Consider the following 26,660-nt stretch of genomic DNA (forward strand, 5'->3'; position numbering starts at 1 on the left):
CCCTTGCTACCCTTGAGGAAATCTGTGCATTTTAAACAGGGGAAACTTGGGAGAGGCAAATAAATTTTTGGCAGTCTTCCTGCTTCCACAGCTGTTGGCATATTTTGGAAAATCAAGATTGTATTCTTACAGAAGATGTTAAGACTCGATATGTTGCCAATGTTCAGAATTCCCTGCTCAGAATATGACATTACCCAGTGCATAATGCTCCAGTATATTAGTGGTAGCTTACTGACTACGGCAAGCATGGCAAGCAAAAACCCCTTTAAAGGCTTATATGGCCTGTGACCTGAGTATTTGAGGGAACGCCTGTTTCAATATCAGTGGCATCAGCTGCGGACACTGTGATGACACTTCTGGGTTTAGAGAAGCAGCTCGGGAGCACTCACGAGAACAGGAAGCCGTGGCAGGCTTGGCAAAACTTGGACTGGTTCCTTCTGAGTTCCAGAGCGAAGAAGTGGTCTCTCCAAGCTTTGCCAAGTCCATTGCTGCAACCTGTTCTTGAGAAGCAGCCGCTGCAAGCTTTGCTGACTCTGCTGTCTCTTCTGTTCTCGCTAGCACTCGTGAGAACAGGAAGAAGTGACTCAGCCAAGCACGGAGCGGCCGCTTCTGGATCTAAGAAGCAACTGCTCCAAATTTGTCAAGGCGCCAAGAAGGGGTGCCTGCCACCACATCTTGGCTGGCCCTTGCATGGCACCCTTTTGGCCTGATACTCAGGGCAGGCTACTCCCCGCCCCCCATTTTCTACACCACTCTTCAGTATCTACCTGAAATAAGACGCTATTCACAGGCCCTCTGCAGTATGTCCCAGCCATCTGAAATGATGTGGGTGGCTGTCAGAGAGTGGTGTCGCATTTTGGTGGTGCCACATCTATGGAATTTTCTTCCCAAGATTTGCCAGGGACCTAAACTGTGTTTTGCTGGACAGAGTGGATAGAGAGATGCTCTTTACGCTCTCACACAACACCAGAACCAGGGGACATCCACTAAAATTGAGTGTTGGGAGAGTTAGAACAGACAAAAGAAAATATTTCTTTACTCAGCGTGTGGTTGGTCTGTGGAACTCCTTGCCGCAGGATGAGGTGATGGCATCTGGCCTGGACACCTTTAAAAGGGGATTGGACAAGTTTCTGGAGGAAAAATCCATTACGGGTTACAAGCCATGATGCGTATGTGCAACCTCCTCATTTTAGAAATGGGCTATGTCAGAATGCCATATGGATCCACCAGGATGCAGGTCTCTTGTTATCTGGTGTGCTCCCTGGGGCATTTGGTGGGCTTCTGTGAGATGCAGGAAGCTGGACTAGATGGGCCTATGGCCTGATCCAGTGGGGCTGTTCTTATGTTCTTATGCTGAGGAGGTTATTTGCCCCAGGCAAATGTTTTTGTTCTTTCTGGCCTTTGGGAGTTTTGTTTGTTTCAACACTTTTTTTCCTTTTTTTGTGCAGGTGTAGTAACTTGCATTGTTTTCTGTAAGAGCCCCTGGGAAAGAGCTTCAAAGGCAGTACATAAACATTTGAAATCAACACATAAAATTTGGTGTGATGTTTTGAACCCTATTTTATTTTCAGGTTGATAAATCACACAAAGAGACTAATGGAAAAAGAAGAAAAGCTCTGTATTAAGATTCTCCAGACATTACGAGAAATGCTTGACAAGAAGGACAGCTTTGTGGAAGAGGTATGCCTGATCTCTTAGTTTTAAAGAGCAGAAATATGTGCTGTGTGCAATACCAGCCTTGGTATTTGAGCAGAATTTGTGAAGACTGGCAAATTCTTGGATTGCTATTGGAAAAAACAAAAGATGATATGAGTAATTATTGTCATTATTACTCATAGTAATAATAGTCCCCCCCCCCCCAGGACTGCAGTGCTGGCTGCATATAAGTGCAAAAACCCCCTCCCAACTCTGGCAGCAGTGCAATCTTGGGGATCACATTGCAGTCTTGGGGATCACCCCTTAAAGGGGCATTGACCAATGCTTCCCTCGCTGGTGGGTCATGACCCATCAGTCCGGAGAACCACTGTCCAAGAGCATCTTCATCAGGTGGCTGTGGAGCCTCTGTTTGAAGATCTCCAGTGAGTGAACATCTACCACCTCCCCTGGCAATCCTTTCCATCGCTAAACTGCCCTTACTGTTAATGCTGGCAATTCGTGATTTCCAGTGAAATCAGCTCTTGCAGTAATTGTTTGGGAAGTTTTGTTGTTTTAGAAATGCTGACATTTTGGTGTTTAGTGCACCCTCTGTCTCTTATTCAGTTGTTGCCCTTGTAGCCCTCCTCTGCCCAGTTTGCTCAATAGATGTGTGCTGCTTCTATTACTCTGTATCTCCTTGCTGAGAATTATGGGTCGGTGGGGTCGGAGAAGTTGGAACGATCAAGTGACGTGTAGCTATTTAGGGATTCTGATTGCTGAAAGGAGGACTCCTGACAGTCTGACCATTATGTAGAATGCCATCTTGGGCACCAGGAGGTCTTGTGCCAGCCCTGTAAACAACTCTAAATCAGGGTGCAAATTTTCTTGGAGCCTAAAAACTGGTTCAATTCAGTTTGCAAGAGCAGATGCACTTTACAGTTGCAGTGATGTGAGGAAACCACTAGAGGGTGCCGGCTTCACAACAAGCATTCCTTGACCATGCTACTTTCAAGCATGTGAATTGTTGACTTGTGAGCCAAAGCACCTTAGATGACCCCAGTTGTTTCCGTGGCCATGAGAGGGAGATTGTGCTTGTTAATGCCTTCCAGAATGAGAATTATTTCTACTTCCTGCTGTACTTCCTTAACTCTCTGAATTCTCCCATTTCAGACACACAATTAATGATGCCAAAATTGAAAATTATTGTCTCTCTCCACAAGTCTTTCTCACTGAAGTGAATCAGGGCTTTGACCCTGAAATTTGAATATGGCTGAGAATAGCTTGTTAGATGATCTTCCCTGCATCCTCTCCAATTTCTCCTGAAATTGCACTCTCAGGTGATCAAAAGAAACAGCCTGCTAAATGCTTTGTTAAATACATAGAAAGTGGGCATAAGAGAATTGGTATGAACTTTAAATACAGAGCCCAAAAATACCTATAGCACATGCCATGCATTTGGGTCACAGTCTATTGCATGATGGGTAGCAGAAGGAAAACTGTCCTTTATGAGCTTTTGTTGCAATTAAAAAAATAAAACAACTAGTTTCCTCTTACTCCATTATAATATTGGCTTAGTGCAGATAGCACTATGGTGGTAACCAGACTATCTACTCAGGCAGCCTGATCGTATCAGGCTTCGGTGCAGGTGCTGGAGTCGCAGATGTGCTGTAAGGCATGAGTAAATGGTGCTGTGGGGGGGGGCCCGCGCCACCCTGTTGACATTGCAGAGGAACTCCCAGCCTGAACCTGAGCTAAGGTGAGCACCAAGTGGTGCAGGGAGCTTGGGGGGGGTGGTGGTGGAAGGGCTGGGGGTTGGTATTCCAGGGCAGGAGGAGGGCAGGAGGAGGGACAGGCCCACGAGTGGGGTTGGACTGGTGGAGGCCTCCTCTGCTGAATTCAAACCCCCCCCCCCCAGTTGGGCTTGAATGAAAGCCTGACATTAGGGTTCAGTGATTTCGCTGGTGTAGACTCGAGAAGCCTCATTGAGCAGGCTGGGGCTTTACCCGGTGGAAGGGGACAAATGTCCTTTGGAAAAACTCCTAAAGCCAAGAGTTTTGAAAAATTATTGCACAGCTTGGCAATGCTGCTATGGTAATGTTTCTGTGCATTAAAAATGCTACTTCTTTTCTGTATAACATGCTTTATTTTTCACAGTGAAGTAGATACCTTCCCCCTTTAGTGATGGGAGCATCAAAGCCTACAGAAGTTCCATAAATAAAAACACAGCGATTCAAGGCATAGAATTGCACAATAGGTGTGATGGATTTTGTTTGCTAACATTTTTCAGTGCTGGTTTTTCTTTTCCCCCGTTAGTGGTTAGTGGTTCCCGACTGGTGGTTCATGGACCGCAGGTGGTCCGCGAGCACCTGAAGAGTGGTCTGCAAGATTCACATAAATAAATAAATAAATAAAAAGATTGGCCTTTGGTAACTTTAATAAGTGCTTCTGATCAGAGGGACCTGGTGTAGAAATGCAGGCAAATGTATTTTGATCCCCCACCCGGATTGGCTCAGATGGGGAGGGGAGGGGTCTCTTGCATGCCATGGTGAGGCTTCCTGCAAAACTTAGGGCTTTGCACCCCCTCTAGCTACACCACTGGTCCTGTGATATTCCAGTATTGCTCGACCACACTGAATTGGAGTCATTGTCTGAAAATCTTGAAATGAACAAAGAAGTCATGAGATCTGAGCGATGCGCTGTGATAAACACACAGTAAAGCAGTGCCTTTCTAGGTGGACCCCGCTCTTTGTAAAGAGACCCAGCATTGTTTTAACATGGCATTGTTTTTAAGTCTGGTTTTGTTTGCACCATTGGCATCTGTTATTTGTCTTTTTTAGGCTTGTCTTAATAGCATAATCACTTTTCATAACATTTTTTGCAAGTGAACAGAAAATTTATTCTTCACTCTCTGTGAGACTTTCCCCCTCAGAATAGCTTGCTGCCTTGTTGTGGATGAGTGCATTACAGGGGAACCTTTTGCAGCCCAATCCTATGCATGTATACTCAAAAGTAGATCCCATTCTCTTCAAGGGCGCTTACTCCTAGGAAAGTATATCTAAATCCAAAGCTGAATCTAGTCTGGTAAATTGTTCTGAGAACAACATTTCTGGTCAAATTAGTATTTGCAGAGCTGGTTTTCAACTAACAGTAGTATATATTTTGAGCTACAATGGCAAACTACAGCAATACCTTGACTTTCACCCACTTGACTTTCATCACTTTGCTCTTTCAGCTATTTTTAAATATAACCACATTTCAAGTTTTGTCCATGTACTTTCCACTTTTGTTCAATTTCACATTGTGCATCGATATTGCAGTCCTTGTCTTGTTGTGCTATTAATTATTGTGAGCTGCTCTGAAAGCCTTCAGGATGAACATCAGAACAGCCCCACTGGATCAGGCCATATAGGCCCATCTAGTCCAGCTTCCTGTATCTCACAGCGGCCCACCAAATGCCCCAGGGAGCACACCAGATAACAAGAGACCTGCAAGGCCTCCTGGGAATTGTAGTTAAGAACATAAGAACAGACCCACTGGATCAGGCCATAGGCCCATCTAGTCCAGCTTCCTGTATCTCACAGCGGCCCACCAAATGCCCCAGGCAGCACACCAGATAACAAGAGACCTCATCCTGGTGCCCTCCCTTGCATCTGGCATTCTGACATAACCCATTTCTAAAATCAGGAGGTTGCGCATACGCATCATGGCTTGTACCCCGTAATGGATTTTTCCTCCAGAAACTTGTCCAATCCCCTTTTAAAGACTGGGGGAAAAATTTCTCTGGTGGCTGGAAGCCCCTTCCCTTTCCTTCCTTCCTCTTCCTTCACAGCGCTACATTTTTTGCTGGCCAAAATAAATTTGCAAGCTAAATCGGGCCAAGCTTTGCCATTCATCCATTTTTTACTCTCACCCATGTTCTGGTCCCTAACCAGACAAATGTGCAAGGTGTTCCTGCATTTGTATTTTTAGAAGATTAGAACACCTTATAGATATGAGCTTGGGGAAGAACTCTCATATGGGAAGGATGGAAATGATGTGCTTTCAGCTTCCAGCAATACTCTTGAGCAAATATTAGACTTCCTGTGGGATGCCATCATAAAGCAGTAGGCTGAAGGTCAAGTGACTTCAGTCACTGAAGGTAAACTAAAGGTGTACCTTTTTGGATTGCAGTTTCTTTATTGCTGCTGTAATATTTTGCAGCTCCCAGCTTCCTCAGGGTGCTCGAAGTTCCAAGAAGCAGCCTGTTTTAGAGAATCAGGTTCCTTGCAGGGAGAATATAATAATAATATAATATAATAATAATATACAGTATTTATATACCGCCTTTCTTGGTCTTTATTCAAGACTTTATTCAAGGCGGTTTACACAGGCAGGCTTATTAAATCCACGCAGGGATTTTTACAAATTGAAAGAAGGTTCTTTCTTTCAAGAACCACTACATTCAAGGTGTTTCATTCCGATCTGGCTTCACATTCTGGCCTCCATCCTCCCACGCTCAGAGCAGATGGAATTGCTCGGCTGCAGCTTGTCAGCTGCTTCAAGGTCGCACGGTGCCGGTGGCCTCGAACCGGCGACCTTGTGGATGTTAATCTTCAGGCAAATGGCGGCTCTACCCTCTAGACCAGACCAGATATATTGGAGTTGTGGTGTCTTTTTAAACTTCTATTGTGTTTGCAATTATTCAGGCTGTTACTCACTTCTCCCCCGTTTCATTCAACATTGTTCCTCAGGAGTAGCTGTGCTTTTGGTTGTTTGGAAGTGTAAGAAAAGTAACCACAACAAATGTTCTTAAAAAGCACTGCCTCTTTGCAATGTGTAGCCTTAAATATATTCAATCTTTGGGCTGTGCTGGAACTCCCCTCCCCCCACTACCTTGCCTCCTACTGCTGAACCCCTGAAACCAGAAAAGTACTGACTAGAATGAATTATGCATAATGAACTAATTACTATAGATTGAGATGCTGGTCTAATCATGTATTCCAGGTGCAAAAAATAAGTCTCTGCAGTTTGTTGCACTGCCCCCCCCAACTTATACGGTGAATAAAAAGAAGGCTGGAATCTCTGGGAGCTTTGGGAGAGAGCTCAGAAAGGTTTTTTGTTCATTTTTGTGTTCCACCATAGAAGGCTCCACAAAAATCTCTGCCATGGTGGTTCATCTCTCTAATAGGACTGCCTTGAGCAGTACTGCTTGGGGCATAGAGGATGAGAAACCCAGTGGCATCAGATAGCCTGGTGTTCCCTGGGGGGAGGAGTTTATGGGCCACAACAGGGGGCAACAGACCCAGGTGGCTGAAGAAATAAGGAGTTGTACAAAGAGGGAACTGGGCTCACGTGGGTTGAATGAGAAGGAAAGCAGAGGCTGCAGCTTGAAAAGGTTCCAGATCGCTTGAGTTCCTTGAGGCTTAGCGAAAGGTCTGAGAAGGCATGGAATATTGCTAGTCTAAAGCTCTCAGGCTGGTCCCTGCCTGAATGACAGATTGCATGGGAGGAGAGTTATATAGGCATGTGTTCCCCCCACCCCATATCCTTGGATCCAGCATCTGCAGATTCGGTTTTACGCGGATCATAAGAAACATAAGAACAGCCCCACCGGATCAGGCCATAGGCCCATCTAGTCCAGCTTCCTGCATCTCACAGCGGCCCACCAAATGCCCCAGGGAGCACACCAGATAGCAAGAGACCTGCCTCCTGGTGCCCTCCCTTGCATCTGGCATTCTGACATAGCCCATTTCTAAAATCAGGAGGTTGCACATACACATCATGGCTTGTAACCTGTAATGGATTTTTCCTCCAGAAACTTGTCCAATCCCCTTTTAAAGGCATCTAGTCCAGATGCCGTCACCACATCCTCTTTTCCCCCACACACACCAATTACCTATTTATTTCCCTTTGCTGTGGCAGCAAGTGGTCTTGTTTCTTGCTTTTCAGAACACCAGAAGAGGAATGCAACAAGCAGGCAGTTTGAACACTATAATAGGGGAACTAAGAGAATGTTAACAGGAATCAGGCAGCTTCCTGCTTCCTGTTCACGTTCTCTGGGTCTCCCTCCTCCAGCGTTCTAGATGGCTTCTTCTCATGTTCCTCTTCTAGTGTCAGGAAACACCGGAGTAAGAGACGGGAGAGCAGTGGTGCCACAGTATTATAGGGTTCCCTTTTATCCATGGTTTCAGTATCTGGGGGGGGGGGAGGAACTTATCCCCCACAGATATGGGGGGAATGCCTGTTCTGAGCTTTCCAACATAGAGCAAGTTATTAGAGTAATCAATATCTATTGTTCATACATTGCTGTTACATCCTTGGCTTTGTTCTTACAACTTACTGTGGACGATATAGAACTGTAAAGTGTATATGCCTTCACACCTACAATTGCACACAGGGGTTGGAAAGAGGAGACGCCAAAGAAGGCCTGCTGTTCTGAAGACAAAAATAGTTTAGTTTTACATTTCATTGCTCTGTACAGATGATATGCTCAAAGAGCTCAAAAATAGTTTGCAAGTGAAATTACTGTCTAATATCAATTTCACGATTGCTCAAAAACTGACGTGTATAGCAGCACGTATACACGTGTATAGAATGGATGATGGCCTGATCCCAAAGGATCTCCTCTGTGGAGAACTCCTCTGCAAGGAAAGTGCCCTACAGGTAGACCACAGCTGCGATACAAGGACATCTGCAAGAGGGATCTGAAGGCCTTAGGAGTGGACCTCAACAAGTGGGAAACCCTGGCCTCTGAGCGGCCCGCTTGGAGGCAGGCTGTGCAGCATGGCCTTTCCCAGTTTGAAGAGACACTTGGCCAACAGTCTGAGGCTAAGAGGCAAAGAAGGAAGGCCCATAGCCAGGGAGACAGACCAGGGACAGACTGCACTTGCTCCCGCTGTGGAAGGGATTGTCACTCCCGAATTGGCCTTTTCAGCCACACTAGATGCTGTTCCAGAACCACCTTTAAGAGTGTAATACCATAGTCTTTCGAGACTGAAGGTTGCCAACATAGCAGCAATTTTTGACCTTTTGCATATCACGGCACTTTGATAAGACACTAAAATTGTCAAGTCACACCATCAGTTTATTGACAGTTGACAAGGTACACAGTGCTGTGGGTGTGGGCTTACATCCTCCAGTGGCCCTACTAAGAAATAAACCTTCCCCTAACTCCCATGGCACACCTGCAGACCATTCACAACACACCAATGTGCTGTGGCACACTGGTTGAAAATCGCCATTGTATAGTTTCACTTTGGCAGAGCTGTTTTATAGAGACATAAATGCATTTAAGGATTTTTGCTCTTCCCCTCTTAGTGCCAAAAGTTAGAATTTCACTAAAGTCTTCCAGTAATCTGGAACAGAAAACACAGCACGACTTGCAGGATCAAATGCTGCATCATCAAAGCATAAGCCACTGTAGATAAAAATTCCAGAAAAGATTTCAGCCAGGTTCATTTTTTATGAAAACAGCAGCTGTTTGAAGTAGCACAAGGTTTTTTCTTTTGTTTTTTTAAAACTTAGAACAAATTCCCAGGATGTGGATTAGAGAAGAGAGGCCAGCAATGGCATGGGATGCATTGCTTTTTAATAGAGAACCTACATGCAATGTCACATACTTTGTAACAGGTTTGTCAGAGTCCAGTTTATGAAATTGTTGGTGTCTTTTGATTTATATCCAATCCTGTCCAACTTTCCAGCACTGGTTCAGCCTCAATGCAGTCCCAAAGTAAGGGAACAAATGTTCTCATACCTTGTGGAGGCCCTCTGTGACTGCCTCCCCACCACAGGATGTAGCGCATGCCCTGTTGGCACAGCTGCATCAGCACTGGGAAATTGGATAGGATTTGGCCCTAAGTCCCTTATGTATGTATAGTTTAGGTTTGTCACCCTTGCTCTAGCAATTCCCACCCCCACTCTGAAATTTGACTGCATAGCACTTGGGTGAAGGAGGGGGCTGAAACTCAGAGGCTGCAGTCTCTTGAGTGTGCATGTCTGTATGTGCTGACAACATGTTAACAAGGCAGAAGTTTGCCCCAGAGGCAAAGTAGGGATTTTCCTAGGGACAGGTCCAGGAAAAATAAGACTAACCCTGGAAAATACACATAATTGAAGAAAGAGGGTTGGTATCTGGTGCAGACCTTTACAATTTGTAATGCACCAAGCCAGATGCAGCACACACCAGCCATGGATGGTGATCCACCAGAAGCATGATAGTATCTGGGTTTGCAGAAACAGAGGTGAAGTTGGTTGGCCGGCCAGTGGGCTGTATTCAGCTTGGTCATTACAGATTTCACAAGTCTGGGCTAGTAGACATCTTTCAAATCCATCTCTGAGTAGCTTTTGAATATGACCAGGCAACTCCCATGGGCGGACGCCTTTTAAATAATTGCTGTGTACATCTAAAACATCAAACTGGCATCTCAAGAGGCTCTTTTTCTCCGGAACCCACTTCAGCAACGGTTGCTAGTATGTTGCCTGGCAAACAGTCCTCCTCCTGTCTGAGAAGGACCCCATGTAGGGTAGAGAAGGTAATTCAAAGAGGCCCATGAATTATGAATGAGGGTGCAAGATTTAATTTCAGGCGACCTGTTGTTTTGGATAATCATGGCTTGGCCTGCAGGTTATAAAAAATTGAAGAGAGAGTAAAAACTGACGAATAAATTATGCTTGCTAATCTCAACCAATTTTCTCTGAGATTGCTTTTTAACCCAAACTACCCCTTTCCAGTCTGGTAGTGAGATACATGTCAGTGGCATACCTAGAAGGGTGGAAAGCCCTAAGTTTTGCAGGGAGTCTCACCGCGGCATGCATGTGACCCTCCACTTTGGAGCCATTCCCAGTAGTGGGTGCAAGACAGAGTTGAAATCCTCCATTTTGCTCCCCCTGCCTGGAAAGGGGAGGGGCTCCTTGTACCCCATGGTGAGGCTCCCTGCAAAACTTAATGCTTTGTGCCGTCACTAGCTATGCCACTGATGTGTGCTTAGGAGTGTGTCTTTGCTATGGTGGTGTTTCTGCTTTGTTTTAAAATAATTATATATCAGTTATTATCACTTTGATATGGATGAGGCCCATGTGCTAGAGGGCTTACTGAGCAAACTTCACCTGTATTTTAGTTTTGCATGGAGTTTCTGGAATTGGAGGGATGAGGAAGAGGAAAGGGAATGGGTAAGTTTGGGCACGAAGGGGGAGCACCTATGCTCACAAGACCTGCCCTGTATGTGCACCAATCACTAGGCAAGATGGCCCAGTGGCAAGTCTTGTCCGAAGGCACCCCAAATTCTGATGCTGGTCCTCTTGAAATCATACTTATTTTGCATTCCACAGTGCTTTGAAAATAGCAGCCTGAATATAGAAAATTGCATTAGCCTTTCAGACCACGGTGTTGCTGAGAGCATCCTCTTAAACATTCAAGTACAGCAAGTCCTCCCTTAAAGTTGCTGATAGGTTTGTGGAAATGGCAACTTTAAATGAACCAATTTTAAAGTAGGTGGGCTCAATAACACTCCCTCAAGTAGTGGGCTTGCTGAGCTCTTTCCTGTTGTGCCACAAAGTATTGGCATGTCCCAGAATGTCTTGTGCATTCTGGGGTGCAACAAGGCCAAGGAAGGGAGTTGCAGGTCCGGCACAACCCGGAAGTGGTTTCCCGTAGCCCTACAATGTGCAGCTGTGGAGGATATGTTGGCCAGAAGATTGAGAACCACTGAGCAACTTTAGAAGGAAACAATGTTGAATGAAACAACTTTAAGTGAGGTCTTGCATACTAGGAATGTATGTGCCTTGTCCTTAGCAGTTTGGCACAAAGAGGGGCTTTGTGACTGCCCTGCTTTGCATGAGTTCTTACAGATTTCTTACAGGTGTTCTGCTTTCTGTTGATTTGTCACAAATGTGTTGTTGCTGTATCTAATATAATGGAGCAACGGATTCCTGTTCTGTACTTCAAGACTGCACCAGGACCGGCAGTGAGGGGAATCTGAAGCACTGCATTAAGGCCAGCCAATGAATATTTATGATAGACCGAGACAGACGACAATCAAGAAACCAAAGCCAGCGTGATGCCCCTACATACCAATCTTTGATCTTGGCTTTAAAGTGTAATAAAAACAGCATAATGACCCTATTCTAATAGAGTGGTTAGGTTGCATTGGTTACCTCAATGGGGATAGTTAAGCTTTTGCCGCTTTTAACATAAACCCCTGTTGCTTAGATTTGCAGCTCAGCAGTTGCTTCAAGGATTCCAGTTTGTATAGAAAGCCTCAGCTGCTGACATGATTCAATAAGCTAATTAAGGCTGCAATCTTAAGCACATTTGCTAGGAAGGAAGGCCCATTAGACTCCAGAAAGTCTCACTGGCGTCAATGGGATGTACTTCCGAGTAAACTCATTTAGGCTGGACACCATGGAAAACCGTAGAAAGAGAAGAAGAAAGATGACCTTTCCTGTAATAAGAAATGGTTTCCTTATAAATTTCAGTTTCTCTCACCGTTCCTTTAATATTGCAAAAAGACAGCTAAACGGATTGCCCCCTCCAATGTTTTCTTTTAACAAAGAACGAAAAGGTGGATGCAGCCACCTTGTGTCTGATTTAACCTGAGATAGGAGTGCAGGTCAAAGCACAAGTCACATAAATTACTCTGGATACCATCAGTTCTCTTTATATGCACATTCTCTTTATAGGCAAGGGGCAGTATGGCTACCTTCCTCTCTTTATCCTATGGGATCACCTCCTTACCTGCTATGCAGAGGCCTTCTGGAGAGAACTTCAGAATGACACCTGTGACCAGTGCTGACCCCTTTAATATGGCCAGTGGAAGTTTCTGCCAGCCGTTTTGAAGGGGTCTGCACTGGTTGCAGGCACTATTCTGAAGGTCCATGCAGTAGCCTCTGGAAGGGCTCTGCAGCATTCAGAGATATTTTGGCACTTCTTTCTGCACTCTGCAGGCTTCCTGAGGGTCTCTGCTAGATTCTTCTGATGGCAGGGAAGGTACTCCTTCCCCCCTTAGGGTACCCCTTAAACCTAACCCAATGATCCCATAGGATCAACGGTTCGTTATCTGCGAATTCGCTATCTGCTAGGTTTTTCCATGAACCGAACCCTAGCGGATAATGAGAACTGACTGTGTACAGCTTGAATAAATTACAAAGTTTGACACGCCTGGACAACGTTGGTGCTTTGTCCCCTCCAGAAAACAAAGTTGTTTGGAATGCTGCAGTCTGAATCTTTGAAGCTAGAACCACTCCAGAGGAAATGGAGTTTCGTTTCATTGACTGGCCTCTTTACCAGAAAAAAAAGTGCTGCTTTCCCTCTCCAAGTTTGAAAGAGTGTATGAAAAAAGTCAAATGTATTCAGAATGAGTGCTCCACTGAGATTTTATGTCATTTTTTAAATGGACCTTTGATTTGAATGGGTGTGCTGTAAGCTTAGCAGCAACAGGAAGTCAGAATGGCCTGAGCCAGCTGGCCTCTCACTGTACACAAGGCTCTCTACCAACACGCACCATGAGGAACCCAGTCCTATTGCCAGCGCAGTGCAAGTTCATCTTGGCTTTGTTCTTTCTGTCACTCAGAAAGCACCCACAGCACATGGGCTTGGTTTCAGATTTTACTAGTGAGGAGAACAGCAAGGAGACGAGGGGAAGAGATTCTCAGCAAGGTTTGCAAGGCTTAGTTTTAGCTGTGTTCAAGCTAACTTTGCAACAGAGCAGCAGATGTTTTAAAAGCATTTATTGTGGACTTGGTAGGCTTCATAATAACTTCTAATTTATTTATTTTCTGCATTTTATACCCCTCCCCCATTCCTCCAAGTTGCTCTCGGTGGTGTAGCTGGTTCCTCTCCTACTTTTGCCCCCTCCCCTTTGGAGCCAGGTATACCCCTCTGTTTTGCTCCCCCAGCCCAGAATGGCTCCCAAGGGCCACTTGCATGCTGCTGTGAGGTTTGGTGAGCCGCTGTGAGATACAGGAAACTGGACTAGATGGGCCTATGGCCTGATCCAGTGGGGCTGTTCTTATGTTCCAGCCCTCTTTCTTGGAAAATCAAGAATGCATGCTCCCTTCCCACAGCTCTTCTTTCCCTCCCTCCCCCTTCTCTGCAGTCAGCTGTGGCTAAGGTTAAGCAAGTGTGTGTTCCCAAGGTGAGCTTTCCCCAGGGGATAGGATGGAACTGGTGTTGTGCCTGCATCAGTCCGCTGTGCTTTGCTGAGTTGACTTAGTGCTGAATTGTTAACTTCTATTGTGTGGGGTCCTGTGGACAGCAGAGTGTGCTTATCTTGCTGTGCACAGGGTCATCAAGCAACTGTGGGGAATGATGAACTCTCCTTAAGCCATCTTCAATGCACAGTGCCCAGTAATTGGTATGTAATTCAGAGGCTGCTCCTTCCTGAACAGTGGCCAGGGCTGGGGGGGAGGGAGTGTTGTCCTTAACATTGTACAGCCTGCTGTAATCTCCTTTTGCTTTGTGAGTATTTAATGAGCTGGTGAGAATGAGGTTGTGGGGTGTTTTGGTTTTTTTGGACAGGTGGAGAAGAGGCAGCCCTCCTCCTTGAAACCCCCCCCCCCAAAAAAAAACATGTGACTAGCCATGTGAAGGCAGTGTGTGCAGACTGAGACACCGAGGCCTGATTGGAGGAGACGCTGCCTGCCAACTTGATGAGGCGACTGTGAGAGCAGCACTCTCGGCAGCCAGCAACAGCCTGTGATTATGTAACGCCTGCAAGTGTCTGGCACGGTGCTCCTCTGCTGGAGATGCCGCCGCCGCCGCGTCACGTGTGGCGCAATGCTCTCGGCCCTGCTGCCGTTCAGTTAGGCTGCTTTCAGAGCGGTCCGTGAGTCTGCATGAGATAAGCCTCCCACCGCCGTACGCTGGAAAGCAAATGGACTGATTATCGGCTGCACAGGAACTGATAAATGGCTTCTTGTAATTCCAGCCAGGGTATTTTTGCAGGCGTATGCATCATCAGGACACCACCGGGGAGGGTGAAATTGACAGCGTTATGTAACCTGGCTGTACAAAAACAGAAGCAAACAATTCCATCACCCCCCTTTCCCTCTTTGGCCTCCCCCCTTGGAGACTGAATAAAATGTTCTGTGCCAGGCCTGTAGCGGCTGTGCTTTGTGCCGTTGAATATCTCCAGCTGCTTCACTGATTCAGGGCTGTTTCTCTCCAGGGCTGGGTGGGTGATGGATGGTTTGGTGCCTGACAGGTTGTCTTTTGCGGGGAGGGATGTTCCCTTGCAGGCCTTTACACTTCTGCACACAGGTGACCTCTGAGTACTTCTTCATGCCTTATTTTTTTAACATGGGAGAATCCCATGTGGTTGAACAAAGAGTTATTTCTATGAGCTCCCAAATATTTCTGGCAAGAAAAATTCCCATTTACATGGGGTATTCTAGAGAGAGGTTTTTATTTTGCTCATGGAAAAAATGGCTGCAGTCATGGTTTTCTTTTTTTTTTTTTTTGCTGGTTTTTTCTTTTTTCTTTTTGCTCTCTCTGTGTATTTTTTTTTAAAGGCACCAGCTGATTAATAGTGCTACTCAAGGCTCCAAACAGCTAGTCTGGGATGTAATAGATTCCATTTCTCTCCCACGGGTAATATTTGTATAAGAAAGATCAGACACTGGTAGATCTAATGCTAGCCATTCCTGAGGTATGTATTCAGGAATAGAGCTGTAACTGGGGTGAAATCTGACCTGGGAGCTGCCCCTCAGGTTCCATCCTAGTTACAGAGGAGGCACTGGTGGTTTTGCGCCTCTGTTACTTTTCTTCAAGGGGAATGTCCACAACAGAAGGAACAGGGACCATGAAGCCGCTGTAGCAAGCACCCCTCCTCCGGGGAGAACTCGGAAGTGGCATCACGTAATGTCTTTCCACCTGTAGTGCACCTACCCAATTGTTGCACAGCAAAGGGCTTTTGAGCAGTGTCGTCTCAGGAGAGCCTGGCACTGGCCATGGTCACACACAGGGCTGGGCTTCGGAGCTACAAGGCCCAATTGGAAAGATGTTTTGTGGGGTCCCAGGTTCACAGCAAGGTCTGTAGAATCTTAGCGATACAAATAAAATTTATTATAGTCTCTAGACTTTATAGTAAATGGAAAGCAATAAAAATGCGAACTTAGTGCATGTGAGTTAATGGACCCAATGGATCTATGTAGGAAACCTTCAGTCTCGAAAGACTCTGGTATCGCGCTCTGAAAGGTGGTTCTGGAACAGCGTCTAGTGTGGCTGAAAAGGCCGATTCGGGAGTGACAATCCCTTTCACACTGGGAGCAAGTGCAGTCTGTCCCTGGTCTGTCTCCCTGGCTATGGGCCTTCCTTCTTTACCTCTTTGCCTCAGTCTGTTGGCCAAGTGTCTCTTCAAACTGGGAAAGGCCATGCTGCACAGCCTGCCTCCAAGCGGGCCGCTCAGAGGCCAGGGCTTCCCACTTGTTGAGGTCCACTCCTAAGGCCTTCAGATCCCTCTTGCAGATGTCCTTGTATCGCAGCTGTGGTCTACCTGTAGGGCGCTTTCCTTGCACGAGTTCTCCATAGAGGAGATCCTTTGGGATCCGGCCATCATCCATTCTCACGACATGACCGAGCCAATGCAGGCGTCTCTGTTTCAGCAGTGCACACATGCTAGGGATTCCAGCACGTTCCAGGACTGTGTTGTTAGGAACTTTGTCCTGCCAGGTGATGCCGAGGATGCGTCGGAGGCAGCGCTTGTGGAAAGCGTTCAGTTTCCTCTCCTGTTGTGAGCGAAGAGTCCATGACTCGCTGCAGTACAGAAGTGTACTCAGGACGCAAGCTCTGTAGACCTGGATCTTGGTATGTTCCGTCAGCTTCTTGTTGGACCAGACTCTCTTTGTGAGTCTGGAAAACGTGGTAGCTGCATCATAAACAAACACTACTGACTTTTTTAAGAATTCCAAAGAAAATTAAAATTGTTGCCGTTGCCTATAAAACCTGCAATGTAGTGTTGTGTGTATTTGACAAGACCGAAGTAGATTACCCTAGTGCCTAGTACCCTAGACTTGTGGGCCTTAAGTGCGGGGCCCATTTGGGAGCTATTGGTCCAATTGGCTTAAAGCTGGCCCTGGTTGCACTGCCTTTGGTAGTCAAGATTGGACTCCTGGAAAATACTGCATGTGTCTTTAAAATGTACTAGGAAATTACAGTGGATGCAGCATAGTGCATACAAAGCTATGGGTGGGGGTTGCTAGAGCACATGATCAAGTTCACTAGCTTCTTCCCTATATCCCAGCAAAGTTCAAAGCGCTGGTAAAATCACCTTTAAAGCCCTGAGTGGCTTAGACCAGTGGTTCCCAAACTGAGCTGTGGCTCCCTAGGGAGCCACTAAAGCCAGACAGGGGAACTGCGGAATCCTTATGAAAAACCTTCCACCCTGTACAACGTATAGGATTGTAACCCTAATGGGACCCTGCTGCCAGTGCCCCAGTGGGTCAAGGGAGCCACCAGTCCAAAAAGTTTGGGAACCACATGCTTAGATCCAGGATGCTTGAAGGACCATCTCCCCTTATGCAAACCTGATCATGGGAAGAGTCTCTTATCTGCATTCTGCTGCTATCAAGGGCATGGCTGGTTGGGGTACCTGAGAGGGCATTTTCTGTGGGAGAAGTGCCTGCTCAGCCCCCTCTTAAAGATGCCAGACATAATTTTTTTTTCTTTTTGTAAATTTCAGTGTTCCACCAGCACATCATTTAGCCAGAATCTGGCCAGCATATCCATATGTTTGCACTAGCTGAATGTGTTCACTCACATATACGATTTTGTTTCCATTTTGTATGCTGATATTTTGAACTGTGTGAAATCATTTGTCTTATTTTGTGTTACTTGGAAAGACCTTCCGTTTGAAAATCAAATTCAAAACAACCACCACCACCACCACCGGTATGTATCAGAGCCGAGTCCAAACTTTGTATTTTATCAGCACGAGACTTCTATAGCTCTCTCTACTTGCCAATAAATATCTAATCTGAATAGTTCAATGAATTGAAGTGCAAATAAAGTATTGCTAAAAGGGGAGGAAGGGTTTAAAGAAATTCTCAGATGCCATGTTCTTGGTCGCTGGCAAGGGCTTAAAATTAACTCCAGCCTTTAAATCTGTTAATGAGTAGATACTGGCTTGATTTAATGAGTTGGTGAAGCAGTCAGTTCAGTGACTGCTCATTATCACCAGAGGATTTAACTTACTGCAGCAACTCTGAAAATAAATAGCTGCAGCCTTGACTGAAGTGCACCAAAATTGAGCGCAGACCTCATGTCCTTGGGTAATGCTCAGTCATAAGGCCACAGTGCTGACCAGTTTTGTTCCAAAACAGTTTCTTATAATTCGAAGAAGAATTTTTCTTTCCACAAACTAAGAACATTGATGAGTGGTGCTTCATTGCTGGATACCTTTTGATAAAGACCAGCTCCACATGGACCATGTTTAGGACTGGGCACCTGTCCTTGTTTCATTGCAGAATCAAACCCAAGTTTGGCCCCTGTGAATGTTCATGGCGTATCATCTTTGGAATACGTTTATAAAGCGTACAGTTGGACCATGCTCTCTGTGTATCTGGCAACCATGGATTTGTTTCCCCACGGATGCCAGCAGATACTCAAAGCAAATTTTTTTTTAAATGCCCAAATCAGGGTTCCTACCTTTTCATAGCCAAACCGCGCTGTTTCCAAGTCCATTATTAGCACCGAAAGACCCTCTTCCGGGTTGTTTGGAGGTTCATTTCTTCTCTTGGGCATTGTGATGCTTTCTTTGGTGAACGTGGGAGAAAAAAGGAGCCTCTGTTTGACCCAGAAGTGGGTCTTTCAGTGCTGAAAACCGCTCTGTGGGCTTGGAAATGGCACGATTTGGCTGTGAAAAGGCAGGAACTCTGATTTTGACTTTTTTTGTTTGTTTTTAAAGGGATTTAAATTTGGATTCTGTTATCTTCAGATTCCCGTTTCTGTGAGTGGTTCCGGACTGGAGCCTGGTCTGATTGTTATGGGTGATGTGACCCTGAGATGTACCCAGTAGTAGCATTAACATATCTATATAGTTTTTTCTGTGATATCTTTTTTGGCATTTTAGGAACATATGTGCTGACATATTGCTGTATTCAGTCCCTTTTGCCCAGTACAGGTCTAACCTTGTTATACACGGATTTTTTATACACGGATTTGACTCAACATGAATGGCCACTGCAAATGAGAAGGAATGTGCTGATCCCTGGAGAACGGGAAAAAATGCATCCCTTCAGTTTAAAAAAAACAAAAACTGCTTTTCTTACTGTTGTAGAGAGACAGTCATGCAAGAGATCATTCCATTCTTCAGCTGAACCAGGCAAAGACAGGGGGTCCTTTGCATTTCTAATTGCTGACCGCCTCTCTACAACAGTTAAAAAAAGTTGTTTTTAAACCACAGTTGTAAAGGTACACAGTAGTTTTTTTTTTAACTATTTTTCTTTGACACTTTTTATGGCATCAGCAGGGAGTCCCAGAATCAAACTCCTGCAGATGTCGAGGCAAGACCTTATTCCATTAGAAGCAATGGGCAAGAACCTGGAAGTGGGTCTTTAAATCTATTTTTCCACTCTTTTTTTATCCATTGATTTTTTTTTTAATCCACTAGGGGTTCTGGAATGGAATCCTAGTGGATAACAAGGGACAACCTGTATCTGGCTTCTTGCAATGGCCAAGATACAGATAATGGCCTCACAAAGGCTTGTGAGGAAAGATGGTACTGAGTGTCTCTGGGTGAGAAGTTTTCATGCTGAACTAAGCACAAGGAACTTTCCATTGACTGGCTAATGAATGCATTGAATCCATTGCTCTAGACAGTTAAATGTACTTACCAAGTTACTACAACAGACAGGTTTTAAGGAGTTGTAGCGGATTGTATATAAATACCAGGTAATGCTTGAGTTGTTTATGAGGAAAACAGAAAAAAAATAACACAATCAAAATAATTATCACCTCCCAAGGGAATGGAAATGAGTGTGTTTACTTTTATAAAAAGATTTCTTTAAGTGGATTGTAAATCAACTATAAGGATTTCTTGAATTGTATGAGCAATACTGTAATTAACAGTTCTTATGGCAACATGGCAAAGAAATTCCAGCTAACGCTTCCTTTATTTTTTCACATGCCTTCATTTTATTCTATCTGCCTGGTGACATGGGTGGGGTGAGCAGAGATCCTTCCCTTATATGAAATGGGCTTGCATCATGTGGGAATTTTAAAGGAAGTCCCCCACGCCTGCATTGAATATCTTGGTTTCTTCTTGTATTTTTCCCTCCATCTTCTAAAAGTAAAATGGAATCCAAAAAAAAAAAAAATAGACAAAAAAATTAGATTATTTGGGGATTGTTGGGGAATACTGGGGATTTTATTAATTATAGTATTTATATCACCTTTTTCATAGATGGAAAGCGGTTTGCTTTGGGAGGCTGACCATAAACCCCATTTTTCAAATGGGGTTTTAGCAAGTATTATTCAATGAGAAAACTCATAGGATCCTTCATTTTCTCCAGATACTTCCCTTTTCACAGTGCAGTCACCTTCTTGGCTGCGCAGGTATCATGCCTTCCGAGCTTCTGCAGGCAGCAGCTACAAATCTCACCCAAGGAGGTTCTCAGTCTGTAATCCATTCTTGCCAGCTGACTCCTCTATCCCACCCCCCTCCACAGCAGCTTGTCAGTGGCTTCTGCTCCCCTATCCAAAGCACAACCTGAATTGATCATGCTTAGCTTCTTCAGGCAGGGATGACAGCTCAACCGCCATTCCATGCCTCCTGCCTTTAAGTTTCAGTTGGGGTTTGGCCCATTTACTCCCTTTCTCAGTGACCATTTTGAAGACCAACTGCCTTCTTGGGGGGGGGGGCAGTCTAGTTCCTCTTCCACATTACACCAGCTGCTATTTTTGCTTCATGTGCCTTGTTGTCATTAAGCCATCCAGAATGCTCCCCGAACTGACCATCAAAAAAGTAGTTCTCTTGCTGGTTTTCTAAACTCTAGTTTGGACTTACTGTCTGCAAACCAGAAAACAAGCCACAACGGTTCATTCTTGTTTTTGCAACATATTTGTTGGGCTTGTACATTAATGCCATGAAGATCCTTATAATAGTTGGTTTATACCCCTAAACTGGTGAAGTATCCATGGAAACCAGCTTGCCTATATGTAATGCCGTGGTCTGCCTTCCTACTTGGGGTCAGTGCTTGCACATTTGCAGATACTGACTCAATTTGCCGCGACTTGAACGTCAGGCAGTCTTAATCAGAAACCAACTCCGACGTGACATATACAGCTTCTCATTTAATTAGCCGCTTGGGGTCTGCGTTTTTCTATCACCTACAACATCTGAAACCTGAGCAATTGTAAATCTTATCACTTGCTCAGGCCTGTTCAAGTTATAGACACAAAGCTGCATGCGATCAGTATTGCTAACACTTCAGCATCAAGGAATCTCCACCGTTTGAAAACCTACTCTTTGTAATTTAGTGCAAGCCAATACAGGGTTGATTAGCCCTTATCCGGACTGCTTGGGGCAGGAAGGATTTTGGATTAACTGTGTAAATTAATCCAATTAATTGTGTAAATTAATCCAATCCAAGGATGTCTGGATTTTGGAGTAATTGTGTAAATGTAATGAGAAATGCTTCCTCTTTGTCTTTACACTGTTACCCATGCGGGTGCCTGTTGACCTCTGATGTTTTTCAACAATGACTGTGCAGGTACACACCACAGAGCAGAGAACAGAACTTGCACCCTGTGCCTGCACTGTATGTGGGACTGAGCACAAGACTTTCTAGTGTTCACACTATAGAAAACAAGTCTTGGACAAAAATGTCTGGATTTCAGAATAGTCTGGATTTTGGATGTCTGGATAAGGGGTAACCTACCTGTATTTCAATTAGAATTTCACATTTAGTAGTTGTGGCCTTGGCTTGGAAACTGTGAATAGTCTTCAACAGGCAGCAGATAGTCAAACCTTTAAAAAGTCTGAAGCTTGAATATTATTTTTGAGTGAAAGATTCCCAAGGAAAGTGTATAGCTCAAGAGTAGGCAGGAACTCCTCAATCCTGTTTGGTGGACACATCTCATAGAGAGAGCATAGAGGGGCTACTACTACAGCATTCTCACAAGCACAGCTTGAGACACACTCTACAGGTGTGTCATGAATATGTACAGTTTAGGCCTAGTAGCATTGCAAAGCCTGAACCAAAGTAACCCAGTAACAGAGAAGTGGCTTGCAGTCCTAGGTGCAAGGAATTTACAACTCAATGGAAGGTGATAATGTAGCACCTAAGCAGACAGAGAGGCGCCCATGAATCTCTAGGGGGAGGGGAAGAGCTGAGAGGGGCTAGCATCCAGCCCCACTTTGGGAAGATTCTGTCCCCAAGGGTTCTGATTGGACAGTTTAAATAAGTGCAGTGACTTCCACCCTGTTAGCATGAGTAGCATAAGAACAAAGCCCAAAGGTCTTGGGTCTTTTGTCTTTTGGCGCGGATGCAACATCCTGCAGGCGGAGAGCACGCCAGGGCCATGTGGCCTCATAGGTAACTTGGAGGAAAGATCTACAAAGGAAAGCTGACCCAGGTGAGAGTTAGGGCGTAATAGAGATAGCCAGTTAGCTTTGTTATTTTAATGTTGATATGTTTCCTAGAAGTTTTATGCCTCTAGCATTTGCTGCCTTTTGTAACTTTATGTAACCCTATGCATTTAATAAAGTAAAAATCCTTTTACTAAGTTGTTGCATTGTCTGTTGGGGACAAAGTTTCAGAATCCTGCCTAGCCATTCAGCAAGCTACCAAATACCCATTGAGGACTAGTAACTTGAGGACTGAGACTTTAAGTAAAGAAAGTGCTCAGTGCCTGCAAGGGTTAGAGTTAAGCCTAGAGGGTCTCAGTGTCCCTGGACTGAGGCACTGGGACATACAGGGTGGTGGCAGTACTACCGAACAGGGGTCCTTGAGGGCTCTAGGGTTCAAGAACCAAGAACTCTGAGCACCCCAAAACCCTGGGAGTGTACGAAGCTTACGACAAGGTGGTACTACCTGTGCCCACCAGAGAGCTATAGCAGATGCTTTCTGTGTGAGAAGGCATCCGGGAAGGGAAGGAAGATCTGGGAAAGGGAAAGAAGGGAAAGTTTTTCTGGAAGGCTGTGTGAGAACACAGGGAGGAAGCATTTGACATTAAAAGAGCAGAGTAATCCCGGACATGATTAGGCTCAGGTACCCAGACCGTCACAGACTGCATCACTGCTTTGTCAAGTAACGAAACTAGCAGATTCTTCCTGAGAAAGGGAATGTAGTGTTAGCTATACGCACACAAAATCTACTAGGTAACCCTGTAAAGGGGGGCTGCAGTGGTTGAAATGGAATAAAGTTGTTTTATATAATTATAAAATCCAGACTCTCAGCCCAGTCCTATCTAAATCCCCACATGGTAATGCAGCAGTGCTGGCCCAGCTACCGTTGTATCCTGCAGGGGATTTTGGCTCTTGGAGGTCTCCTCGGGGCGAGGGGACAGTTGTCCCCTTGCCCTGAAGTAAGCCCAATGGGTCAACTCAGACCTGTGCCAGAGATATCACTGGCACAAGTTCCTGTTGATCTGGCAGATGGATCAGGCCCAGGAAGTGGGCCAGGATGTCGCAGGCGCTGGTGCAGCACCTGCCCCCTTTGGGGCCCAATCCAGCCACCCCAACTTCTCCCCTGTTCTATCCCTCCCTGTCCTTCTCCCATCCCTACACTGAATTTACCTGCTCTGGCAGACATCCCGATGGCCACTGGCACATGTGGGAAGGCCCAGCCTTTCTGCCAGCATGCCAGCTACTAATGCTGTCGCAAAGCGCTTTATGGCGCTTTTGTGACAGCATGTGCTGGTGGAACATGGACTCTGCCAGAGCAGCATTTAGGTATGATTGGGCTGTAACTCTATCAAGGACCAATTCACCCCAAATGAGTGACTTTCTGAGAATGTGAATGTATTAAATCTCCATTGATCCTGTGCCCACTCTCACAATCAACACCCTTTATGCAAGGATCCATGAGAAAGTGTGTTTTTCCAGGATCCCTGCCCTCTGGATGCTGTCATGGCACTGTAGTGGATCTGATCGCAGTCCCATAGCAAGAATTCCCCATTATGATTCTTGATACATTTTGATGTGAAAGAGAAGAGGGTGCCTGAGAGAGAAAAGATGCATCAGTGATGTCAAGCGGCCTGTTAAAAACAAGGCCAAGACTTCTGTGTGATTCTTACTGGCTTGCAAGGCAAACTTTTGAGTTTGACATTCTCTTCCCCCTCCTTATGAATTTTGGCACATCACTCCTTTTAACAGGCACAGCCTTACCAGAGAAAATTGGAAATTTCTTTTTTTGTGGGGTGCTGAGAATTCTCTGTACAGGTTCCCTAGTTCCTGCACAAAATTGCACCTCCCTGGATCCTTGCGTAGAAGCTGGACAGAACCTCATTTGCAGTACAACGAGAGCTTTACAGTTCTAGCTAGAAATATGTCTCGTTGAGTTCGATGAGGCTTGCTCTCAGATAAGTGCGTGTTGGGGTGCAGCTTGAAATTTGCAGCACGGATATGTGCTTATAGAACCCAGAAGTGACATGGTACCTCCCCAGAGTTTTTACAGTATACCTAAGATAGAGAGGACACACTTGGGGGCTGAATTTGGTAAAGGAGAGGGTAGATTTGGTGAGGAGGGAGAGGGTTAAGGGATTGCAAACACTGAAGAATGCATCAGGTTTGGATGACCCAAAAAGGGCTTTGGAGAAAAAGGATCAAACTTCATTTCTTAATCTGTGTGGCCTTTTGATCTGATGTCAACACAAAATGAAACCACCCTGAACAGTTCATTCCTCTTGGCTTCCTTTATTTATTAATAGCATGTTATTTGTATTCTGGAATCATCTTGAGTACTTGCATCATGTTTTGGACAACAATCCAATTTAACATACAAAATTAATGTATAGTATATTATAAATGCAATATGTAACCATTCCAAAGAAATATAAATGTAGTAACCTAGTCCAAATGTCCTGCAAAAAGAAATAACAAGCTTTCGGCTGCTCTGATCAGTGCCTTGATTTTGCTCCTTTACTTTTCAAGTGTATACTTAAGGTGAAAGAAACTTGAATAAAAGACAAAGTGCTTCTGAATTTGCATTAATGTTGTCAGACTAAATTCATCCCGAAACCAAAACCACCTTCTGAGGAAGATGGGTGTTTCAGGCCTGGGAGGGGAGTGGGACTGTGGGACTGGCACATGCCATATTCTAACCCTGTTCCCAGACCTGATCCACCTGCATGGAACGAGTTGGACTTGCACCCGTAATACTGCTGGTGCAGCTCCAAGTTGACCCATTCTGGCTGCTTATCCAGGGACAAGGGGACAAATGTTGATGCTTGAGTTCCTGTGCATTGTTGTCACTGCCTGGAATGGCTCCAATGGTGAGCGGAGGGACACCTTACAACGCTTTGCGGTGCCTTTGGCATTTACTGTGCCACTGCATTCATATGGCTATGCTACTGCAGCTCGCCCAGCTAAACCCAACTCAGATCCAACAAGAATTATCATTCATTTGTTATTTAGACTTGACATGATCTGCTTTCCAAAAGATTGATTATACTTGTGTGTTAATAGATATGAAAAACAGATATTGCAACCAAGAGAGTTTCTCTTTTTCTTCAGCTAGGACAGCCATTTGCAACTGCTGTGCCATGGCACCTTGGAGAGCCCAGTGGCCTGCAGGTGTGTCACGGGAGTTTGGAAGAGAGTCATTTATTAATAGGGCCATGGGGGGGGGCTGTGAGCCCCCCACCATCTGTATGGTGTGCCTTGTCGATTGTCAAAAAAATGGATGTGTGCCTTGACAATGTTAGTACCTTGTCAGTGTGCTGTGAGACTAAAAAGGTTGAAAATCACTGAGCTAGGATGGTGCAACTGAATGCCAGAAACAAAATTTTCTTGGCACTCACTTGCTATGTATTTCCTTTTTGGAAATATTTGTCCGTTTCTTATCAACCAGGTCCTATTTAGAACTCTTTGGAAAAAACAATCATTTACCAAGGACTGTTGTCTTTGTCCTTGTCCCCTTGCAGCTATTGTTAGAGAGAAAAGAATGGCATTAATGGTTGACAATAGGACTGTTATGCTGCCTCTTCAAAGCCATGCTATGTCTTGTCCTGTGAGTCAGCTGAGCGCTAGTCACATTTCACACCCGTATACTGTTAAGAATTACAGAAGTCATTCCATCCCCTGACCACAAATGGGGATAGTTCATATTTCTCAGTTTGAATAGACACTTTCTGATGAGCTCATTAGCGTAGTATATTTTGGCTTTCTTGCAATCACTGTTTATTTCTTTAACCACAAATCAGTAACTTTGAGTGTTCTGTGGAACTCCAGGGTTTCTAAGTGACATGTCTAGTAAAGTGAGTTTCCCTGAAAGACAGATTTCCCAACTCTACTTGTCTTCTTCTGAAGCACACAGCTGCTTAGATGTTCTCTATGGTACACTCTGAATTCATGCAGAGGGATCGTGAGCCACAAAAGGTCAGCTGAGTGGTCATCATGAAATGAATGTACATTCTAGAAGACTTTCTAGAATATTCTGCGCAATGCAGAGTTTCTGCAGTAGAAATGGTGGATTATTCAGCAAACTAATAGATGTGATAAGTGTTCCCTGAAAACATAAAGTTTGAAAACAGCTGGACGCAGGTCATTATAAATGTTAAGGCCCTGCAAATTTAACAGTGACAAAAGATTACTTGTGTAGGATGAGGTAGGGCAGTGGTAATCAAACTTTTTAGCACTGTGACCCACTTTTTATAATGACAATCTGTCATGACCCACTAGAAGTGATGTGTGGAAGTGTTTAATATGACCGGAAGTGACATCATCAAGCCGGGCAATTTTTTTAACATCCCCGTACAGAAAAATCATATTGTTGTAATCAATTTGCAAATAAGTATAAGTTTACGCATTTATTTTAGAATAAAGAACCCTCCCAAGCAGTTGCTGATCTATTTAGACATCCCAAAGTTGCAGTCCTATTCACAGTTACTT

General features: G+C 44.8%; 1 protein-coding gene across 3 annotated transcripts in view; it reads left to right on the forward strand.

The window, feature by feature from the left end:
• Positions 1–26,660, forward strand: part of ITPR2 (inositol 1,4,5-trisphosphate receptor type 2) — a 215,222-nt gene that overhangs the window by 104,734 nt on the left and 83,828 nt on the right. For all 3 annotated transcript variants that reach the window (XM_066633900.1, XM_066633901.1, XM_066633902.1), the window contains one exon: positions 1,572–1,680. In XM_066633900.1, coding sequence (XP_066489997.1) covers positions 1,572–1,680 — 109 coding nt within the window. The remainder of the gene's footprint in view (positions 1–1,571; positions 1,681–26,660) is intronic.

Source organism: Tiliqua scincoides, chromosome 7 (assembly GCF_035046505.1).
Source record: "Tiliqua scincoides isolate rTilSci1 chromosome 7, rTilSci1.hap2, whole genome shotgun sequence".
Taxonomy (NCBI): Eukaryota; Metazoa; Chordata; class Lepidosauria; order Squamata; family Scincidae; genus Tiliqua; species Tiliqua scincoides.